The sequence below is a fragment of the Pipistrellus hanaki genome (assembly GCF_964339955.1).
Source record: "Pipistrellus hanaki genome assembly, chromosome: 15".
Classification (NCBI taxonomy): Eukaryota; Metazoa; Chordata; class Mammalia; order Chiroptera; family Vespertilionidae; genus Pipistrellus; species Pipistrellus hanaki.
In genome coordinates, this window is record NC_140517.1 from 45,461,909 (window position 1) to 45,481,611 (window position 19,703).

The following is a 19,703-nucleotide window of genomic DNA, read 5'->3' on the forward strand; positions in this document are numbered from 1 at the left end:
AGTCCCACAGAAATAAGGGGCAGAAAGAGAATTAGAGCGGGAGCAGAGACCCTGGAGGGAGGTGGGAGACAAAGGCCCAGAAAGGGGAGGTGAAAAAAGACACCCCCCACCCCCACCCCAGAATAGGCAGGGGTGGACAGAGACCTAGAGATATGGGGGACAGAGAACTCAGGCAAGATCCAGGATCAAACCATTTTAGGATCAAGTCTAGGGTCCCATTTCCTAATGGCTACGGGCAACGAGGCTTGCAAGATTCTTAATATCCTGCTCATGCAAGCGAGGAAGAGTGTCTAATGCATTCCAGCCAGTCCGAGGTATCTTGAATACCGTTAATCTCACCAAGGAGAATCTATTTCTAACATTTCATTATGCCAATTAGCCAGACCTCTGCCGCTGATGGGCCATAAAGAGAAGCACTTGTAACAGCTGCCTCCAGAGGGTGGACTTTCTGATTAAGTGCTCGCGGACCATAGCTGCCATGTGAAGTCCTGGTTAGGCACTTGACTGCCCCCGAGAGGGTAGAATCCACCGACTCACTCACGCCCAGTATCATCCTGTTTACATTAAGCCTTTTGAAATAAATTAAGGCCATCATCACAAGGAGGGGAGAAGAAACCGCTTTGATGGGTCTTCAGAGAACAGAAAAACCCGCGGTCCTGGTCGGCAAGAGCTCTTATTTGCATACATGAATAATCATCGGAGCGGAAAGCAAGCTCTGGGGGAGTCAAAGGCGGAGGAGGCTCAGAACGCTAGAGTCTGGAGTAGATGCGCAATACACGCTTCCCCGAGAACTACAACTCCCAGGAGGCCTTGCAACGGCTCCGCAGAAGAGCGCCTCCAAGGTATGCGGCGCCGGTGGTCTCCGCATATCCACCTCAGGACTTCATGGCTAAACCAGGACGCCGTTACCTTGTTCTCCTTCTCCCTCTCCCCACCGCCCTCTCTAATTGGTGAACTAGAGAGTTTCCAAGGTAACGGAGCCGCCTGGTGGATCGCCAAAGGAGGTGGAAGGGGGGCGGGGGGAGGGAGAGAGAGAGAGAGAGAGAGAGAGAGAGAGAGAGAAATGCAACCCGGAAGTGACATCATCAACTCGCGCCGACAGCCAGAGGCTTCGAGGATGGCGGCGCGCAAGGGTCGGCGGCGCACGTGTGAGAACGAGGAGCCCATGGAGGCCGAGTCACGCGAGGCTGGGTCCGAGGGCCCGGCCCAGGTCTATCTGCCCGGCCGGGGGCCGCCGCTGCGCGAAGGAGAGGAGCTGGTCATGGACGAGGAGGCCTACGTGCTGTACCACCGGGCGCAGACAGGTAGGGGGGCACCCAGACTCCTGACCCCTGGGGAAGGAGGGAGCTGGGATCCTGGGTCCTGAGGGGCCCAGGTCCTGAGCCTTTAACTGAAGGGGCGCTCTGAAAGGGAAGACTGGGGGAAGTCTGAGAGGTGGCGTCACCCTGGAGGGCGCTGAGATCCCGCTGTCCCATCGTGACTTTCCAACCTCTCCTTCCCTCCCCAGGCGCCCCCTGCCTCAGCTTTGACATCGTCCGGGATCACCTCGGGGACAATCGCACAGAGCTGCCTCTGACCCTCTACCTGTGTGCCGGGACCCAGGCGGAGAGCGCCCAAAGCAACAGGTGAGTGAAACCTGAGGCTTTCCCAGGAGTCCAGGTGCCCCAGCCTCTTCCTGCCCCGAAGTCCAGGAGTCAGCCTCCAGCTTCCCTTCCCCTGGACCAGGAGGTAGGGCTGCCCGCTTCTGCCTCCCTCCCACCCCGAGTCAGTTGGGGTTTCCGTCTTCCCTCCTCCCTAAGGATCCTGACGCCCAGCGCCTTCATCACATCCCACTTTCCCCCAGATTAATGATGCTCCGGATGCACAATCTGCACGGGACCAAGCCCCCGCCATCAGAGGGCAGCGATGAGGAGGAGGAAGAGGAGGATGAAGAGGATGAAGAAGACCGGAAACCTCAGCTGGAGCTGGCCATGGTGCCCCACTACGGAGGCATCAACCGAGTCCGGGTAAGTACAGTCTAAGCAGTCTGCTCTACAACTCTGGGGCGCACCCCTACTGTCGCATCTATACCTGCACCTCCTCACGTCCTTCGGCTTTTGGACAAGCGTCAGGTACATCATTTTATATAGTTTACATATGTCTTTTTTTAAAAAACATATTTTATTGATTTTTACAGAGAGGAAGGGAGAGGAATAGAGTTAGAAACATCGATAAGAGAGAAACATCATCTAGCTGCCTCCTGCACACACCCTGCTGGGAATGTGCCTGCAACCTTGACCAGAATCGAACCTAGGACCCTTCAGTCCACAAGCTGACGCTCTATCCACTGAGCCAAACTGGTCAGGGCTAGTTTACATATGTCTTAGCTATTATGAATGGTACTGGGTGCTGTGTGAGGAGTGTTTGCTTTTTTTTTTTTTTTTAATATATATATATATTTTATTGATTTTTTACAGAGAGGGATAGAGAGTTAGAAACATCGATGAGAGAGAATCATTGATCAGCTGCCTCCTGCACCCCCCCCACCGGGTTGTGCCCACAACCAATGTACATGCCCTTGACCGGAATTGAACCCGGGACCCTTCAGTCCCCAAGCCGACGCTCTATCCACTGAGCCAAACCGGTCTCAGCTGTTTGCTTTTTTTATGTTCTGTGAAATAGTGACAGTTGCAAAGCTTGCCTGGTATAAGGATCAAATAGAACAACATACAACTCTTCCTGTAACTGAAATACAGTTATTTCAGATGCTTGGAAACAGCACCTGGTTGTAATGTGAGTGTCTATATGTTTCCTGTTACTTTTCAGGAACTGCTCTGAGCTGTGAGGTTACTCTTGTGGTTTAGGGTTATAGCATCTTCTGATCAGGCTGATGCGAGTTAAATGGGGTGACATACAAACAGCACTCAGAGCAGTGCTTGGCCTGTGGTTCTGGCTGTGCATTTCCATCAGAGTGTTAACGTGTTTTGGGTACTGATTTGGACTCTAGGGGTTTAACAGGGAGCAAAAGGTCTTGGAACGTACATGCTGCTGGAAAGGGGGGCAAGAACAAAATTAGTAGATGTGTACCGTGTCAAGGTGCTAAGTGTTGTAGAGGGAAAATAAATAAAATCAGGTAAGGGGTTAGGGTGTTCCTGTGCGGGTTGCTATTTTATTTATTTATTTTTAATATATTTTATTGAATTTTTACAGAGAGGAAGAGAGATAAGAGAGCTAGAAACATCAATGAGAGAGAAACATCGATCAGCTGCCTCCTGCACACCCCACACTGGGGATGTGCCTGCCACCAAGGTACATGCCCTTGACCGGAATTGAACCTGGGACCTTTCAGTCCGCAGGCCAGTGCTCTATCCACTGAGCCAAACCGGTTTCGGCGGGTTGCTATTTTAAATAGCGTGGCCTGGGACATGCTCACTGTTAAGGAGCCATTTACGCAGAGACCCACAAGAAGTGAGGGAGCGAGCCAGGGGTGTGTGGGAAAAGGTTGAGGCAGGGAAAACAGTGCACTGGCGTGGGGTGAACTTGGCATGATGGAGGAGTGTTTGAGAGAAGCTGGGGGGAAACCAGTGTGTTTAGAGTCGAATGAGCAGGGATATGGCGACAGGATCTCGGGGGTGGGCCCACACAGACAGGTCGGTGAGGGCCTTGGAGCCCGTTGTAAGGACTTGGAGACGTTGGAAGCCATGGGAGAGTCTAGAGCACAGGAAAGGCGGGATCTGACTTGTGTGTTCATTCCTCTACCGGCTGTGTTGAGAAGAGACTGCAGGAAGACAAGGGCAGCGGACAGTCCTGTAGGGGCTGTAGTTCAGGAGAGGGATGGCATCAGTGAGAGACAACAATAGAGGTGGTGGGAATTTTTCCAGTTCTCACCTGAGGATAGTTCTCTGTTGATTTTTAAAAATATATATCTTATTGATTTTTAAAAAAATATATATTTTATTGATTTTTCACAGAGAGGAAGGGAGAGGGATAGATAGAAACATTGATGAGAGAGAATCATCAACCAGCTGCCTCCTGCACACCCCCTACTGGGGATGTGCCCACAACCAATGTACATGCCCTTGACCGGAATCGAACCCGGGACCTTTTGGTCCGCAGACCGACGCTCTATCCACTGAGCCAAACCGGTTTCGGCATATATCTTATTGATTTTTTATAGAGAGAGAGGGAAAGGGATAGAGAGTTAGAAACATCGATTTGAGAAAAACATCCATCAGCTGCCTCCTGTACACCCCCCACTGGGGATGTGCCCGCAACCAAGGTATGTGCCCTTGACTAGAATCAAACCCAGGACCCTTTGGTCCGCCAGCCAATGCTCTATCCATTGAGCCACACCAGCCAGGGCGAAGTGGTGCATTTTTAGTAGGATCAGCATAGGTGTCGGGTTAGGAAGAGACGAGTCTAAAAACAGGTCCTGCCGTTTGGGGAGGAGTAGGTTGCAGTCGGCACTTTGGAGCTTGGCTGTGATCAGGTGAGGTTTGCGTGGTCAGCGTGACCTGAGCCTGGAGTTCAAGGAGGTCAAGGTGAGGCGCTGCCGGAAAGCCTGAGGCCGAACGGGATCTTGTGAGCAGATGGCCCGAGGCCTGAGGCTGGGACTCTCCCACACTAAGAGGGCAGCAGAGACCCGAGTCTGATGAGGGCTGCCGGGAATTACAGCCTTGATTCCCAGGATTCTTGAAGGCGTTTTCCCAACACCACCTCTGCTGCAGGGTGGGGAGCTGTCCCAGGTACCACGCTGGGCTTGCAGACTGTGGTCCTCTCCTGCAAAGGATTCTGGGGGTGGTTGTCCCAGCCCTGGGGGCGGGGGTGTCTGGGGAACTGCAGTGCTAGTCTCAGGGGTGCTAGCAGCTGTGGCCACCAACCTGAGCCTCCTGCCCCTCCGTCTCCTCCCCCTCCTCCCCCGCAGGTGTCCTGGCTGGGCGAGGAGCCGGTGGCGGGGGTGTGGTCGGAGAAGGGCCAGGTGGAGGTGTTCGCGCTGCGGCGGCTCCTGCAGGTGGTGGACGACCCCCAGGCCCTGGCCGCCTTCCTCCGGGACGAGCAGGCTCGCACGAAGCCCGTCTTCACCTTTGCCGGCCACATGGGCGAGGGCTTCGCGCTGGACTGGTCCCCCCGCGTGCCCGGTGAGCCCCTGGGGCGGGCGCGGGGTCCTGGGGCGCCGGAGGGAGCTGGGCCTGCGGCAGGGGAGGGTGCCGGCTCCAGGGAGGGGGCTGCGCCGGGCCAGCTGGGACCAGGTGGTTTCCCGACGCCCCAGGGCGCCTGCTGAGCGGTGACTGTCAGAAGAACATCCACCTCTGGACGCCCACGGACGGCGGCTCCTGGCACGTGGACCAGCGGCCCTTCGTGGGCCACACGCGCTCCGTGGAGGACCTGCAGTGGTCCCCGACCGAGGACACGGTGAGCGGGCCGGGGCCTGGGCTCCTGGGTCTTTTTTATTATTATTATTATTATTATTATGTGTTTTTATTGATCTCAGAGAGGAAGGGAGAGGGAGAGAGAGGTAGAATCATTGATCGGCTGCCTCCTACACACCCCCTCCTGGGACCAAGCCGGCAACCCAGGCCTGCGCCCGGCCTGGAAATCGAACCAGTGACCTCTTGGTTCCTGGGTCAGCAGTCAGCCCACTGTGCCACACCGGCCGGGCTGGATTCCTGGATCTTAAAGGAGGAGGGGCCCACTGCTGGCACCTGGTCTCGGCGGGGTGCAGGGAGCCCCGGGCGCTCAGACTCCTCTCCCAGGTCTTCGGCTCCTGCTCCGCTGACGCCTCCATCCGCATCTGGGACATCCGGGCCGCCCCCAGCAAGGCCTGCATGCTCACCGCGGCCGCCGCCCACGACGGGGACGTGAACGTCATCCACTGGAGCCGCCGGGAGCCCTTCCTGCTCAGCGGCGGGGACGACGGGGCCCTCAGGGTGTGGGACCTGCGGCAGTTCAAGGTGTGTGCCCAGCGAGCACCTGCCGGAGCCCCGTTCCCAGCAGCCACTGGGTCTGTGGGCTCGCCCTCCGAAGGGGTCTTAGACGCCAGGGCCCAGCCCCTTCGGGCGACAGATGGGACGCGGGCTCAGCAGGAGGGTGGCTTGTGGCTGGCGTGGAAGCTGTCCTACCAGCCGGAGAGCTGACAAGAGAAGAGGCAGAGGCTCCGAGCCCAGTCCCTCGTGCAGGCGCGGTGCAGGCAGAGAGAGGCCGGGAGCGGGGAGACGCTGTGGCCCAGCGATGCTGCTTGTTGGTCGCGCTGAGGCCTCTGAGCGGGAAGGTGGCTGTGTCCACGATCTGCCCGAGCGAAGCCCTCACTTCCCAGGGCTCAGCGCCTTCCCGGGACCACCGTGTCCTAGTCTTTCTCCCCGCCGGGGTCATGGTTCTCTAGAAGCACCCCTGGGAAGGTTCTAGAAAAGGCTTCCAGCCCCCCAGGCAGGTGCATGGCCAGGTCACACGGCCGAGTTGATGGGAACTCTGGAGACACGTCTCCAAAGGAGCCCCTGTGTGTAGGAAAAGGGGCTTCTTGGTTCTTTGCATCTGCTGCTCCTGCAGCCCGAAGCCCTGCTCCCGCCCCTTTAAGGCCATAGGGCCCCTGGGGAGGACACCCCCTTCCATGGACCGGCTTCTGTGCAGCCCCAGGTTCCCAGCGGCCCCTGGGACATGAGGCCATTGTTACCAGCTGTACCTCCCTCTCTGTCCCTTTCGGAGAATCTGGGGTTATGGGGCCTCAAAGCGGAGCCCTGGTTGAACCCCGAGGCTGGAGAGGGTTGGGCTCTGCCTGGGGCACCCCAGGACTCGGGCGGAGGTGCTCGGAGCCCCTGACTCCCGTTTTTCCACAGTCCGGCTCCCCGGTGGCCACGTTCAAGCAGCACGTGGCCCCCGTGACCTCCGTCGAGTGGCACCCCCAGGACAGCGGGGTCTTCGCAGCCGCGGGCGCCGACAACCAGATCACACAGTGGGACCTGGCGGTGGAGCGGGACCCCGAGGCGGGCGCCGCGGAGGCCGAGCCCGGGCTGGCGGACCTGCCCCAGCAGCTGCTGTTCGTGCACCAGGGCGAGACGGACCTGAAGGAGCTGCACTGGCACCCGCAGTGCCCCGGGCTGCTGGTGAGCACCGCGCTGTCCGGCTTCACCGTCTTCCGCACCATCAGCGTCTGAGCGCGCCCGGCCCCGCCCTCGGCTTCCTGGAAGGGACTCCTGCAGGTCTGCGCACCAGTCCTCCTAAGAGGGACTCTGCTCGGCCCGCTGGCCACCGTGACGGTTCTGCTGGGCTTGCTCTTCTCTACGGGACTTGGTTTGGCCTGGTGAGCCCTCCCGCCGAAGGGCTTGGTGTGATCCTGGCGCTCAAAGCAGCGTGGCCCGCCTTTCCGGCCTCGCGGACCACCGGTGCCCTCACACCCTGGGTGTGACTCCAGCGCCCCCCCAGACCTGGTTCAGCCCTGCCTCACCCGCCCTCAGGGACTCTGTGGGCCGTTTGGAAGCTGGGCCTGGTGTGGGCCCAGTAACGGACACTGTCAGCTGAGGCCCTTGGCTGGACCCTTGGCCTCAGGGAACTCACTGCTTTGCAGTGACTGGGCCAGTTTGACTGGACCCACCCCCCCGGAGATTTAGGCTCTGCCTCTTGTCTTCCTGCCGCTGGGTTTGGCCAGGACTCCCCAGTGGGGGCTGCGGGGCTGCTGGAGGCCGGTGTGGAGGGAGGAAAGTCGGGGGGGGGGGCTCCTAAGGCCAATAAAGGACAGGAATGGCCTGATGTGTGAGACTCGTCCTCCTGGCCGCTTCGCTGAGAGAGAACGGGGGAGGAGCAGGGACCTGGCACCTGCTCCAGCCTTCAGCCCACTGGGTGCAGTCCCTCCTGCCTTCCTCCCACATCTCACTCCATCCGGGCTCACTGCGTCTCCGGGGGCGGGTATCGCACCTGTGACCCCGGCTTTTTAAGGCTTTGTCGCCGGGAGAACCAGGCCCCCCCATTTCTCCTTCAGTCCTATCTCCTTTATCATCATCTCGCCCCTTTTGTTCCCTCCTCCATGCCCCCATCTTTCTCTGCTGCGTCTGTGTCCCCATCTTCCCGTGGCTCCTGGCCCCCAGGCTGGCCCCGCCCCCTCCTGTGTCTGTGCCACCTCCAGCCTGCCTGGGCCGCAGCCCAGCCGCCTGCCTGGCTGTCCTCCCTGGCTCCCCCTCTGCGGCTCTGAGCTGGCCCCACCCCCTGCCCCCCCTCGGCCAGGCCTCTGATCCGCCTGTGGACACAGAGGTTGGGCCCCTGGGGCTGAGGACACCGCAGCCATCAGCACCCACAGAGGAGCCCCCGCGGAGGGCATGGGGGTGGGCCACCCCACCAGGTATGTGCTCCGTGCAGGAGCCTGGGCAGGGGCCGGGGGCTGCGGGCTGTCCCACCTCCACCCCCTTGCTTGGGCATCTTCTCCAGCATCCCCACCCCATCCTGCTGCCCCCCTCGGAGAGGTCCCGTCTTACCCTCAGTGACAGTCCAGCCCAGAACAATCACTCCCTTCAAATTTGGTGCCTCCGACTGACCCCATGGACATTTTGTGCTTTTTTTCACTGCCCCCTCCCCCTGCATCCTCCATCTCAGTGGAACCTCTTTCTGCCCCATCTCTGTGTCTTCCATTGGTCTCTGCCTCCCGTCTCCCCATCTTCCCCTTCCCTAAGACCCCACCTCTGTGGCTTTCCCAATTGCTCCTCTGCCCGTGCTGCTGCTCCTCTCTCCCTGGGCCTCGGTCCCCCTCCCTCTCCCCATTGTCTGTCTGCCTCCCTCTGGTCTCTGTCCCCCTCCCTCTGGGTCCCTGTCCCTCCCTCTGGTCTCTGTCCCCCTCCCTCTGGGTCCCTGTCCCTCCCTCTGGGTCCCTGTCCCTCCCTCTGGTCTCTGTCCCCCTCCCTCTGGGTTCCTGTCCCTCCCTCTGGGTCTCTCTCTCCCTCTGTCCCTGTGCCCTTCCCTCTGGGTCTTTCCACCCCCACACCTCTCTTCTCTCTCGGATCCCTCTCTCCCTGCTCATGTCCGATTCTGTACCCTGTCTTTGCCCAGGCTCTGCCCCACACCCCTCCCATCAGCCTCTGCCCCCCAGCCTGCTTCCCGGACCCCTCGGCGGTGAGGGCAGGGGAAGTTCCCGGGCTCCGGAGGGGTGGCAGTGTTCCTTCGGGGAGGAGGGAGGGGTGTGGACCTGTTCCTTCGGGGAGGAGGGAGGGATTGGGCCTGGGGGCGGGGCTTTGGGCCTCAGATTAGGCGGTGACTTAGGCCTGAAGTGCAGGCACCTTAAGCCCCGTCTCCGTTATAGAAACGTTAAGCTGCTCCCCGGCAGGTCGGGGAGGGGGGGGGGGTCGACTCAGGCTCTGGAGCCTTGCCCTCCGGCCTGCTCCTGTGGGGCAGGGGGCCCCCCTGAGTCCGAGTAGCATCGACCCATGGAAGCTGGGCCATGTGGGGTGCAGACAGGCCCCCCGGAGGGACAGCCCCTGCCCCATCTGCTCTGGGAAACGGACACGGTCCTGTCGGGCTGGGTGTGGGCCTCGGTTTCCGTGGGAGGCAGAGTCCCGGGCTGGAAAGGGCAGAGCCCACACTGGCCCCTGACCTCCGCACGGCAGGGGTCTGGCCGGGCCTCGGCCTGTCCCCACGCTGTGGCCCGGAGCAGTGACCCTGGCCTCCCGGCGTCCTGAATGGAGGTGAGCGGCGGGTCTGGTGGAGCCCAGTGGTGGGCGGGGACATCCAAGGGGCTCATCCTGCGGCCCAGGAATGGCAGGCGCTCAGGACCCGCCTGGACGGGGGTCCGTGCTCCGGGCTCAGGCTGGGCACCCAAGGCCCCGGTGGGAGTCCAGGGCTCGCCATTTTCCAGCTGAGGGACCGAGGGGGCACCAGTGGAGTCGCCTGTGACAAGGGAAGTCCCAGGGCTGTGGTGAGAGACAGTGAGGGTGCGAGGAGGCCCCGGCTGGGAGGGTGCTGCATCCGGGGGAGCCAGTTCGCCTCCCCTCCGCCCTCATCGGTGGCACACGGTACAGAGTGGGGACTTCAGGCAGGAGAGGGTTGCACATGTCCTGGTCAGGGCCTAGATCCGGACCTTAAACCTGCCTTCCGGGACTGGCCTCGGTTTCCCCTTTTTGGCAAACCATCTCTTCGCAGCCAGAGTAATTATGGGCGGAAACAGAGTTCGGATACACCCTGGGTGCTGGACACAGCCAGGCCCAGTGCACCCACCTGAGCCTCCGCTCTGAGGAGCGGGCGAAATGAAGCCCAGGTGCGGGGCTGTCCGGGTGGGCATGGACGGCAGGTGCAGAGCTGGAGGCCTGGGGGAAGGGAGGAGGACCCTTTGGTATTGCACTTGACATTGACTGACAGCCCTCTCTTTAAGCTGAGGGCCCCCAGTCCCGACGGAAGCCCATCGGGATCCCGGGGGCATATCATATGCATGTGCTTGGTACAGGTTGATGAAACCAATAAGCCAACTATTTTTTATTTTAATATATTTTATTGATTTTCTACAGAGAGGAAGAGAGAGGGAAAGAGAGTTAGAAATATCGACCAGCTGCCTCCTGCACACTCCCCACTGGGGATGCGCCCACAACTAAGCTACATGCCCTTGACCGGAATCGAACCTGGGACCCTTCAGTCTGCAGGCCTGCGCTCTAGCCACTGAGCCACACTGGTTTTGGCTTAGGCCAACTGTTTCAGCCCTGGTCCATGTAGGTCCCTGCCCCCAGCGTGCCAGGTGTTACCTGCAGCTGCTGGAGGGGGATGAGGTCTGCAGGTCTGTGCCCGGCCCCTTCCCCCCTCCTCTCCCCACTGTCCAGCTGGTGAGATTCTCTCCATTTCACAGATGAGGAAACTGAGGCTCAGGAAGGGATGTGACTCACCACCAGTCCTCCAGCTAGTGAATGGCAGAGCCGGATTCACTCAAAAGCCCAAGGTCCTTCTTCTGGATCCTTCTTCCTTCCAAGGTGGTGGGTTTTTGTCCCCACCCCACTGATGAGAAAATGGAGGCTCCAGAAAAGGGAAGTCCGTTGTCTCAGGGCAGGTAGTGGGTCAGCAACTGAGCCAGGATCGGGCCTTGGGTCTCTATATGACTGGAAGCCCTTCCTGACCTTGACAAAGAAGTCCAGTTTCCCCATTTTACAGCTGAGGAAACTGAGGCTCAGAAAGAGTTGCCCAAGGTCTGAGAGTCAGGAAGCTGGGTTGGTTTGTGTATTTTTGGATACAAATTTCTTAGATAATATGATTTGCAACTCTTTTCCCCCATTAGTGAGTTCTCTTTCACCTTGTTAATGTCCTTTGAAGCAGAAAAGTATTTACTTCGATGAAGTTCAATTTATTTATTTTTCTCCTTTTGTTGCTTGCGCTTTCTGAACTTTTTTTATTGTTGTTGTGATTGGTTGCTGTTTTTTTATTATTTTTTTATTTTGCACCAGCCTCTATTGGTTGCTATTTTGCTTGCTTTAATCCTCACCCGAGGTGTTTTATATATATATATATATATATATATATATATATATATATATATATATATATATATATATATAATTTATATATATATAAATATATAAATATATATATTATATATATATATATATTTTTTTTTTTTTTGTGGAGCTGGAACTTGAACTCAAGAAAAACCATTCACAAAGCATATGCTTTTTTTTTTAAAATTTTTTTTTTTTTTTTTTTTTCACAGAGAGGAAGAGAGAGGGATAGTTAGAAACATTGATGAGAGAGAAACATCAATCAGCTGCCTCCTGCACACCTCCTACTGGGGATGTGCCTGCAACCAAGGTACACGCTCCTGACCGGAATCGAACCTGGGACCCTTCAGTCCGCAGGCCGACACTCTATCCACAGAGCCAAACTGGCTTCAGCTCGAGGATATATTTTTATTGATAAGAGAGGAAGAGAGGGGAAGGGAGAGGGAGAGATACATTGATCAGTTGCCTCCCACATGCACCCCCACCCGGGATCGAACCAGCAACCTAGGTTTGTACCCCGACTGGGAATCAAACCGGAGACCTTTGGGTGTATGGGAGGATGGTCCAACCAACTGAGCCACCCGGCCGGGGCCTGGGCTTCCTTTTGAACCACAGGGACCTCAGCCTCCAGCTGAGAGCCAGTGACCCCTTCGTGGTTATGGGCTTGGGCTCTGGAGCTGGACTGCTAGCACTCAAGCCCGTTTAATCAGCTGTGACCTTGGGCACGTTCAACATTCCGTGCCTCAGTTTCCTCATCTGTAAATTGGGGAAATAATGCCTACAGTGTTGTGAGGCTCAAATCAGAAAATTCACGCAAAGAGTTCGCAGCAGCGTGTGGCACTGCAGATGCCAGCTGACACATCATTGTGGCTCACGGTGGTGGTGTGATAGCCATAGTTACAAAAGTACCTCCTGTCATTACAAGTGTTACTGTCACGGTTGTTCAGGCTGTACTGTTGTGGCTTTCGAGGTGAGCATTCTTTTTTTTAAATATATTTTATTGATTTTTTTTTTTTACAGAGGAAGGGAGAGGGATAGAGAGCTAGAAACATCCATGAGAGAGAAACATCGATCAGCTGCCTCCTACACACTCCCCACTGGGGATGTGCCCGCAACCAAGGTACATGCCCTTGACCGGAATCATACCCGGGACCTTTCAGTCCGCAGGCTCACGCTCTGAGCCAAACCGGTTTTGGCAAGGTGAGCATTCTTCCACCCATTTTCCAGACGAGGCCACCAGGGCCCAGGGAGCATGCCCACCCATTCCCGGCACCTCTGAAGGTTCTGCCCATCTCTTGTCCCTGCAGGTTCGGGGCGCCCGCCCCCCACTAGCCCCAGCGGAGGGGCTGTCCCCGCCCATGGGCCTGGCCGAGGTCCTGTGCCGCCTGAGCGGCGCCCTGGCTTCGGGGGACGGCGGGGCGGGCGATGAGGAGGCCGGGCCGGGGCTGTGCCGCAACGGGTGGGCCCCGGCCCAGGCCCCGGCCGCGGGGCGGCGCCGCGGGCGCTTCGTCAAGAAGGACGGCCACTGCAACGTGCGCTTCGTGCACCTGGGCGGCCAGGGCGCGCGCTACCTGAGCGACCTGTTCACCACGTGCGTGGACGTGCGCTGGCGCTGGATGTGCCTGCTCTTCTCCTGCTCCTTCCTGGCGTCCTGGCTGCTCTTCGGCCTGGCCTTCTGGCTCATCGCCTCGCTGCACGGCGACCTGGCCGCGCCGCCGCCGCCCGCGCCCTGCTTCTCGCACGTGGCCAGCTTCCTGGCCGCCTTCCTCCTGGCGCTGGAGACGCAGACGTCCATCGGCTACGGCGTGCGCAGCGTCACGGAGGAGTGCCCGGCCGCCGTGGCCGCCGTGGTGCTGCAGTGCATCGCCGGCTGCGTGCTCGACGCCTTCGTCGTGGGTGCCGTCATGGCCAAGATGGCCAAGCCCAAGAAGCGCAACGAGACGCTCATCTTCAGCGAGAACGCCGTGGTGGCGCTGCGCGACCGCCGCCTCTGCCTCATGTGGCGCGTGGGCAACCTGCGCCGCAGCCACCTGGTGGAGGCCCATGTGCGGGCCCAGCTGCTGCAGGTGCGGGGCCCAGGCCCCACCCGGAAGGCGGGGGAAGGGGGTGCCCCTGGGGATTGTGGGAGATGTAGGCCTGAGGGCGAGGCGTGCGTTGGACGTGGAGGGTGCGCGAACTACAACTCCCAGCAGCCTCTGGGACAGGGACCCTCTTGCTTTACTTGTGGCTGGAGTTTGAGTTCGGGAGCAGTTGTAGGAGATGTAAACCCTAGACTTGAGACAGATTTTTTTTTTTTTTTTTTTTTTTTTTTTTTTTTTTTTTTAATAAGTTTTTATTTTTCATATTATTACAAATGTTCCTTCCCCCCCACCACCACCATTGCTCTCCTCCACTAGGTTCCCACCCCACCCTCTGCCCTTTCCCCTCTCCCCATTGTCCTCATCCATAGGTGCACAGTTTATGTTCAGTCTCTTCCCACGCTCCCCTCTCCCCTTTTCCCCAAGAATCGTCAGTTCACTCCCCTTCCATACCTCTGATTCTATTATATTCAACAGTTAATATTGTTCATCAGATTTTTTTAATTTCCTTGGTTTTTAGATTCACTTGTTGATAATTACGTATTTGTTGTTCATAATTTTTATCTTTGTTTACTTTCTCTTCTGAAAGAACCCCCTTCAGCAATTCATATAATTCTGGTTTGGTGGTGATGAACTCCTTTAGCTTTTTTTTATTAGTGAAGCTCTTTATCTGGCCTTGGATTCTGAGTGATAGCTTTGCTGGGTAGCTTATTTTTGGCTGTAGGTTCTTGCTATTCATCACCTTGAATATTTCTTGCCATTCCCGTCTGGCCTGCATGGTTTCTGTTGAGAAGTCAGCTGACAATCGTATAGGTGCTCCTTTATAAGTTACTACCTTCTTTGCTCTTGCTTCTTTTAATATTCTCTCTTTATCTTTTGCTCTTGGAATTTTAATAATGATGTGTCTTGGTGTGGTCCTCTTTGGATTCCTTTTGTTTGGAGTTCTGTGGGCTTCCTGGACTTGTAAGTCAAATTCTTTCACCAGGTGGGGGAAGTTTTCTGTCACTATTTCTTTCAGTATGTTTTCGATATCTTGCTCTCTCTCATCTTCTGGAACCCCCATAATTCTGATGTTGGTTCGCTTGAAGTTGTCCCAGAGGTTTCTTACATTATCTTCAATTTTCTGGATTCTCTTGCCTTCTAGCTTCTGTGCAGGAGTGGCTTCTGGCTCTTTATGTTCCAAATCTTTGACTTGATTCTTGCGATCTTTCCTTCTGTTTTTAGGACTCTGTAGAATATTTTTTATTTCAGACAATGTATTCTTTATTTCTTGTTGATCCCTTATCATTTCTTGTTGACTCCTTATTAATTCTAGTTGATCTCTTTTCATATCCTCATAGGCCTTATCCATCTTTTCTAGGAAATTCTTGAAAAACCTTATAAGCGTAGATTTGAACTCTATATCCAGACGCTTTTTGTCCTCCATTTCTTTCGTTTGTGATCTATTTTGTTGTCGCATTTCGCAGTTACAGATGGGACGGGGTTTCAGGGTGGAGCCTGCAGCTTTGGCTTCCGTCAGCCCCGCCCTATGCGGGTCCTTCAGTGCTCGCTGCCGGCACCTCTGAGAGAAAGGTGCCCTCTATTTTCGCCTGCTGCCAAACAGTCTATGCTCTCCCACAATGAGCCCGGTATTGGGGTTCAGTTCAGTTGGAAGTGGAGTTGGAGGTGGCGTTCACAGCAGTCTGGAGCCCCAGTCTCCTTCCCGTCAGGGCAATCCCGCGGCACAGCCGGCCGGCCCTTCTCTGGGCGCTGTGTGCGCGCCTCCGGGACCTCCTTTCTCCGCTACCCCGGGGTTCTGACTTACAGCCCAGCTCCCTATGGCTGAGCCTGGGTCCCCGGGGTCTGGCCCAGAACTGGGGTTCAGAGCAGTCAGGGGCCCAGCACAGTCGGAGTTTTATCTCCTTTCCGCTAGGGAACGCCCGCCAGGCACTCGGCCTCCCTCCTCTCCGGCTCCGTCCTCTCCGCGCACGCCGCGTGTCTCTGTACCTTAGGCTTTTACAGCTCCTCCGTGCTTCCTTCTGGTTTTCTCCTTGCTTCTTGTTGTAGGATTTCCAGTCAGTCGACTTTCCTGTAGTTCTGGGTAATGTCCATTTTATATTTTAGTTGTATTTTATTAAAATTGTTGTGTGCGGCTGCGGCTAGTTGCCTACCCGAGCAGCCATCTTGGATTCTCCTTGAGACAGATTTTTAAAAATATATATTTTATTGATTTTTTTACAGAGAGAAAGAGAGAAGAATAGAGAGTTAGAAAAATTGGTGAGAATCAGCTGCCTCTTGCACACCCCCCACTGGGGATGTGTCCCCAACCAAGGTACATGCCCTTGACTGGAATCGAACCTGGGACCCTTCAGTCGGCAAGCTGACGCTCTATCCACTGAGCCAAACCGGTTTTGGCTTTAGACAGATTTTTAAAAAAATATATTTTATTGATATATTTTTAAAAAAATATATTTTATTGATTTTGTACAGAGAGGAAGGGAGAGAGATAGTTAGAAACATCAATGAGAGAGAGTCATCGATCAGCTGCCTCTTGCATACCCCCTACTGGGGATATGCCTGCAACCAAGGTACATGCCCTTGACCGGAATCGAACCCGGGACCTTTCAGTCCCCAAGCCAACGCTCTATCCATTGAGCCAAACCGGTTTTGGCCTATTTTATTGATATTTTACAGAGAGGAAGGGAGAGGGATAGAGAGTTAGAAACATCGATGAGAAACATCCATCAGCTTCCTCCCTGCTCACCTCCTCCTACTGGGGATGTGCCCACAACCAAGGTACATGCTCTTGACCAGAAAAGAAACCTGGGACCCTTGAGTCCGCAGGCCGACATTGAGACAGATTTTGAGACACAAAGAGCTTTCTGGGGTGTGAGGCCCCCCCCCCCTATGGAATTGTGGGGAAATCTAAGCCTTGAGGGGCGTAGAGGCTCTGAACTCAGACACCTCTGGGGGCTGAGAAAGGGCCTCGGAGGGGTGGTGTGAGGACGTGTAGTTTTGCGGGTGGTGTAAATCGCAGTGGCTTATGACTTGAGGCCTGGCCCCTGTGGGATTGTGGGAGATGTAGGTCCCAGGATGGGGTGCAGCTCTCACCTAAGCAGCTGTGGAACACAACTGTTCATGGCCTCTGGGCATGGGGTCCTGCGGCTTTTGTGGGAAACTGTTCCCCATCTCAGCGGCCCAGCCTCTCCCACCAGCCTCCTGCTCGGAGGGGGACAGAGCCGGGGTTGGGACACTCTAGAATTTTATCTTCTCAGCAACAAACAAACAAAACAACTTTCATTGGCTCCTGGGTTAGTGGCTCCCTCCAACTCTCTGCAGAAAGGTGCTTTTTGCTTTAGTGTTTCTAGAACTGGGGCCAAACTGCCCACATTCTGAGGCTAGCTGCCCTGGTCCAAGTGGGCACGTGACCTTGGACTGAGCTTGTACTTGGGTGAGAGGGAGAACAAGGTGGTGGTGGGAACTCCAGCTCCTAGCAGCAACTGGGGTCTCCGGGAGACAGACAGGTGGGAGAGATTGGGCCCCACCCTCCACCTCTCTCTCCTCCTGGACTGAGACACCAGACTCATTGTCTATCCCAGAAGCCTATGGGGCACTGGCCTGGCCTGGGAGGTGGGGATGGAACCAGTGGGCAGGTGGGGTGAAACTGCCAGTGCCTGGCCTGTGGCCTGCATACCCTCCTCTCCATCACACACATGCACAGGGGCTGCAGGGCCTGGGGTGCGGAGCGCCCATAAGCTGGGATGAAGCAGCGGGGAACGCAGGATATTGGACCTAGATTGTCATCCTGGTTTATCTTTCTCTGTTCACTGAAAGCCCTTTTTCTTTTCCTCCAATTGCTGCTTGGATGTCATTTCTCTTCTGTTTCTTTACCTTTATCTCTGCTTTGCTGATTTCTGTGGCTCTGTCCATGTCCCTCTGTCCCTCTCTTCCTCTCTCCCTTGTCTCCTCCCCGGGTTTCTATCCCCAAACCCCCTGAGTCTCTGTCCCTCTCTCTTTCTCTCTGGGTCTCTGTCCCCTTTTGCTCCGAGCCTCCCCTTCCTCCCCCTGGGCCTCATCCCCCTCTCTCTGATTCTCCTCGCCCCACCCTCACCCCTACGAGTCTCTGCTCTTCTCTTTTCCTGCATGCCCATTGCTTCCTGTCATTATGTCCGTCTCCCTTCGCCTCCCTGCACCTGTCTGGGGCCCCTGGCCGCTCGCTGCAGCCTCGGGTGACCCCCGAAGGGGAGTACATCCCGCTGGACCACCAGGACGTGGACGTGGGCTTCGACGGCGGCACGGACCGCCTCTTCCTGGTGTCCCCCATCACCGTCGTGCACGAGATCGACGCCTCCAGCCCCCTCTACGAGCTGGGGCGCGCCGAGCTGGCCCGGGCCGACTTCGAGCTGGTGGTCATCCTGGAGGGCATGGTGGAGGCCACGGCCATGACCACGCAGTGCCGCTCCTCCTACCTCCCCGGGGAGCTGCTCTGGGGCCACCGTTTCGAGCCCGTCCTCTTCCAGCGCGGCTCCCAGTACGAGGTGGACTACCGCCACTTCCACCGCACGTACGAGGTCCCGGGGACCCCCGTCTGCAGCGCCAAGGAGCTGGACCAGCGGGCAGAGCGGGACTCCCGCGGCCCCAAGGCCGGCTTCCCCGACTGTCTGGCGGCTTTCTGCTACGAGAACGAGCTTGCGCTGAGCTGCTGCCAGGAGGAGGAGGAAACCCAGGAGGGGGAGGAGTCGGAGGCAGAAGAGGGGGCCGCCAGCCCCCGAGGACTCACACCAACCCCGTCTCTGGCCCCGCCCCCGTGATACCGGCTGGTGCCCCCCCCCCCCCCATTTGTAGCCCCTTCCCAGGGGCAGCAACATGGAGAGATGGGGCCCTCTGCCGGGACCTGCAGGCCAGCTGGGTAAACCATTAGCCGGTGACGTTCTGCCTGCCTAGTGGGCGTGGCGCGCTCCCTCCTGAGACCCCTTTATTGGCTGGATTCCTCAGCCTCACCAGGGCTAAGGGATCCAGGATTCTGGACCCACCCAGGAGGCACGGACTGGTGGTTCTAGATTCTTCTACATGGCTGGCTTGGGTTGTTGAGCAGGGTCAGGCATCAGTCATACAGACTGCCTCTGGGGGCGGAAGTCAGCAGGTCTCAAGCAGCGGGAGAGAGAAGGAGAGTTTACAGGTCTGGGTCGGTCTGCTATGCAAGGAAGGGACCATTGCGTCTCGGCTCAGCCAACCAAGCAGCAAGTCATCTTTCTGTAGACCACCTGAGGAGGGAAAGTATGGAATGCTTCGAAATTCCAGGACTGTTTGGATTGACCTGGAATGTCGATTACAAGCCCAGAAAAGACCTGTGATGCCAGAAAGCCCGTGTTTTGAGACTGTTCATCTGATCGACCTTAGATAGTAGAAGTACTTCCAGAATCTAAAGAAACTGTGCTTCTGGAATGCACAGAACAATGGAGAGTCTGTTGGTCTAGAGCAGTGGTCGGCAAACACATTAGTCCACAGAGCCAAATATCAACTACAACGATTGAAATTTCTTTCGAGAAACACATTTTTTTAAACCTAAGCTATCTACAATAGGTAGGTACGTTGTTATGAACTTAATTAGGGTACTGCTCAGCTGGCCTTTGCTAAAAACTCAAGGGGCAAAGAGCCGCCTGTGGCTCGCGAGCCGCCGTTTGCCGACCACTGCTCTAGAAGTGACAGAGGGGGAGTTCCTGATAGCAGATAGCTCCAGACCAGTGGCTGTAGAACGCCAAGGCCAGAGGAGAATCGATGCTTCTAAATGACCCACAGGTGTGTTTATTAAAGTGCCATTCTAGAATGCCCAAAGGAATCAAGGTTCCGCGGCTCTCGATCGACCAGAGTCAAGGAAGGACTGGCGGTTCCGGATGACTCCTGTGTGGTCCTGTCATGCCAAAGGGAGCTGAGGCGTCAGGGATCCGGAGCTGTCCGTGACCACACCCTGGACGTGCTAGTCGGCTCCTGTCACGGGTGGACTCGGGACTTGCTAGACAGCGATTCTGGGCTGGCCTGAAGGTGAGGGCCCAGACAAGGCCCCGGGGACAAACAGGGCTGGTTACTGGGCAAGGGGAAGGAGGGGAGCGTGGCTGGTGAGTCTACGATGCTCTGGAATCCTACACCCAGTGATGTGTATCTATTTCTTAAAGACGTTATATATGTGTGTATGATATATAATATAAATACAGATATCTAT

The 19,703-nt window shown here is 56.5% G+C and overlaps 2 protein-coding genes across 2 annotated transcripts; both read left to right on the forward strand.

Annotated features, from left to right (window-relative positions):
- Positions 1 to 828: 828 nt before the first annotated feature.
- On the forward strand, positions 829 to 7,713 carry GRWD1 (glutamate rich WD repeat containing 1). The gene is made up of 8 exons (XM_084906096.1): positions 829 to 971; positions 1,103 to 1,304; positions 1,508 to 1,625; positions 1,844 to 2,006; positions 4,904 to 5,117; positions 5,249 to 5,391; positions 5,733 to 5,930; positions 6,810 to 7,713. The coding sequence occupies exons 2-8, from the start codon at positions 1,118 to 1,120 to the stop codon at positions 7,125 to 7,127; spliced, it is 1,341 nt and encodes a 446-aa protein (XP_084762222.1). The 5' UTR covers positions 829 to 971; positions 1,103 to 1,117; the 3' UTR covers positions 7,128 to 7,713.
- A 3,980-nt stretch (positions 7,714 to 11,693) lies between these two features.
- On the forward strand, positions 11,694 to 19,703 carry KCNJ14 (potassium inwardly rectifying channel subfamily J member 14). The gene is made up of 2 exons (XM_084906049.1): positions 11,694 to 13,492; positions 17,707 to 19,703. The coding sequence occupies exons 1-2, from the start codon at positions 12,530 to 12,532 to the stop codon at positions 18,292 to 18,294; spliced, it is 1,551 nt and encodes a 516-aa protein (XP_084762175.1). The 5' UTR covers positions 11,694 to 12,529; the 3' UTR covers positions 18,295 to 19,703.

What these genes read in the sequence shown, in the direction of transcription:
- GRWD1 (XM_084906096.1), top strand. Translation starts at nt 1,118, where the DNA reads ATGGCGGCGCGCAAGGGTCGGCGGCGCACGTGTGAGAACGAGGAGCCC. An exon ending in GAGGCATCAACCGAGTCCGG is followed by an intron (nt 2,007 to 4,903) that starts GTAAGTACAGTC and finishes CCTCCCCCGCAG; the next exon opens with GTGTCCTGGCTGGGCGAGGA. An exon ending in GGGACCTGCGGCAGTTCAAG is followed by an intron (nt 5,931 to 6,809) that starts GTGTGTGCCCAG and finishes GTTTTTCCACAG; the next exon opens with TCCGGCTCCCCGGTGGCCAC.
- KCNJ14 (XM_084906049.1), top strand. Translation starts at nt 12,530, where the DNA reads ATGTGCCCGCAACCAAGGTACATGCCCTTGACCGGAATCATACCCGGG. An exon ending in TGCGGGCCCAGCTGCTGCAG is followed by an intron (nt 13,493 to 17,706) that starts GTGCGGGGCCCA and finishes CGCTCGCTGCAG; the next exon opens with CCTCGGGTGACCCCCGAAGG.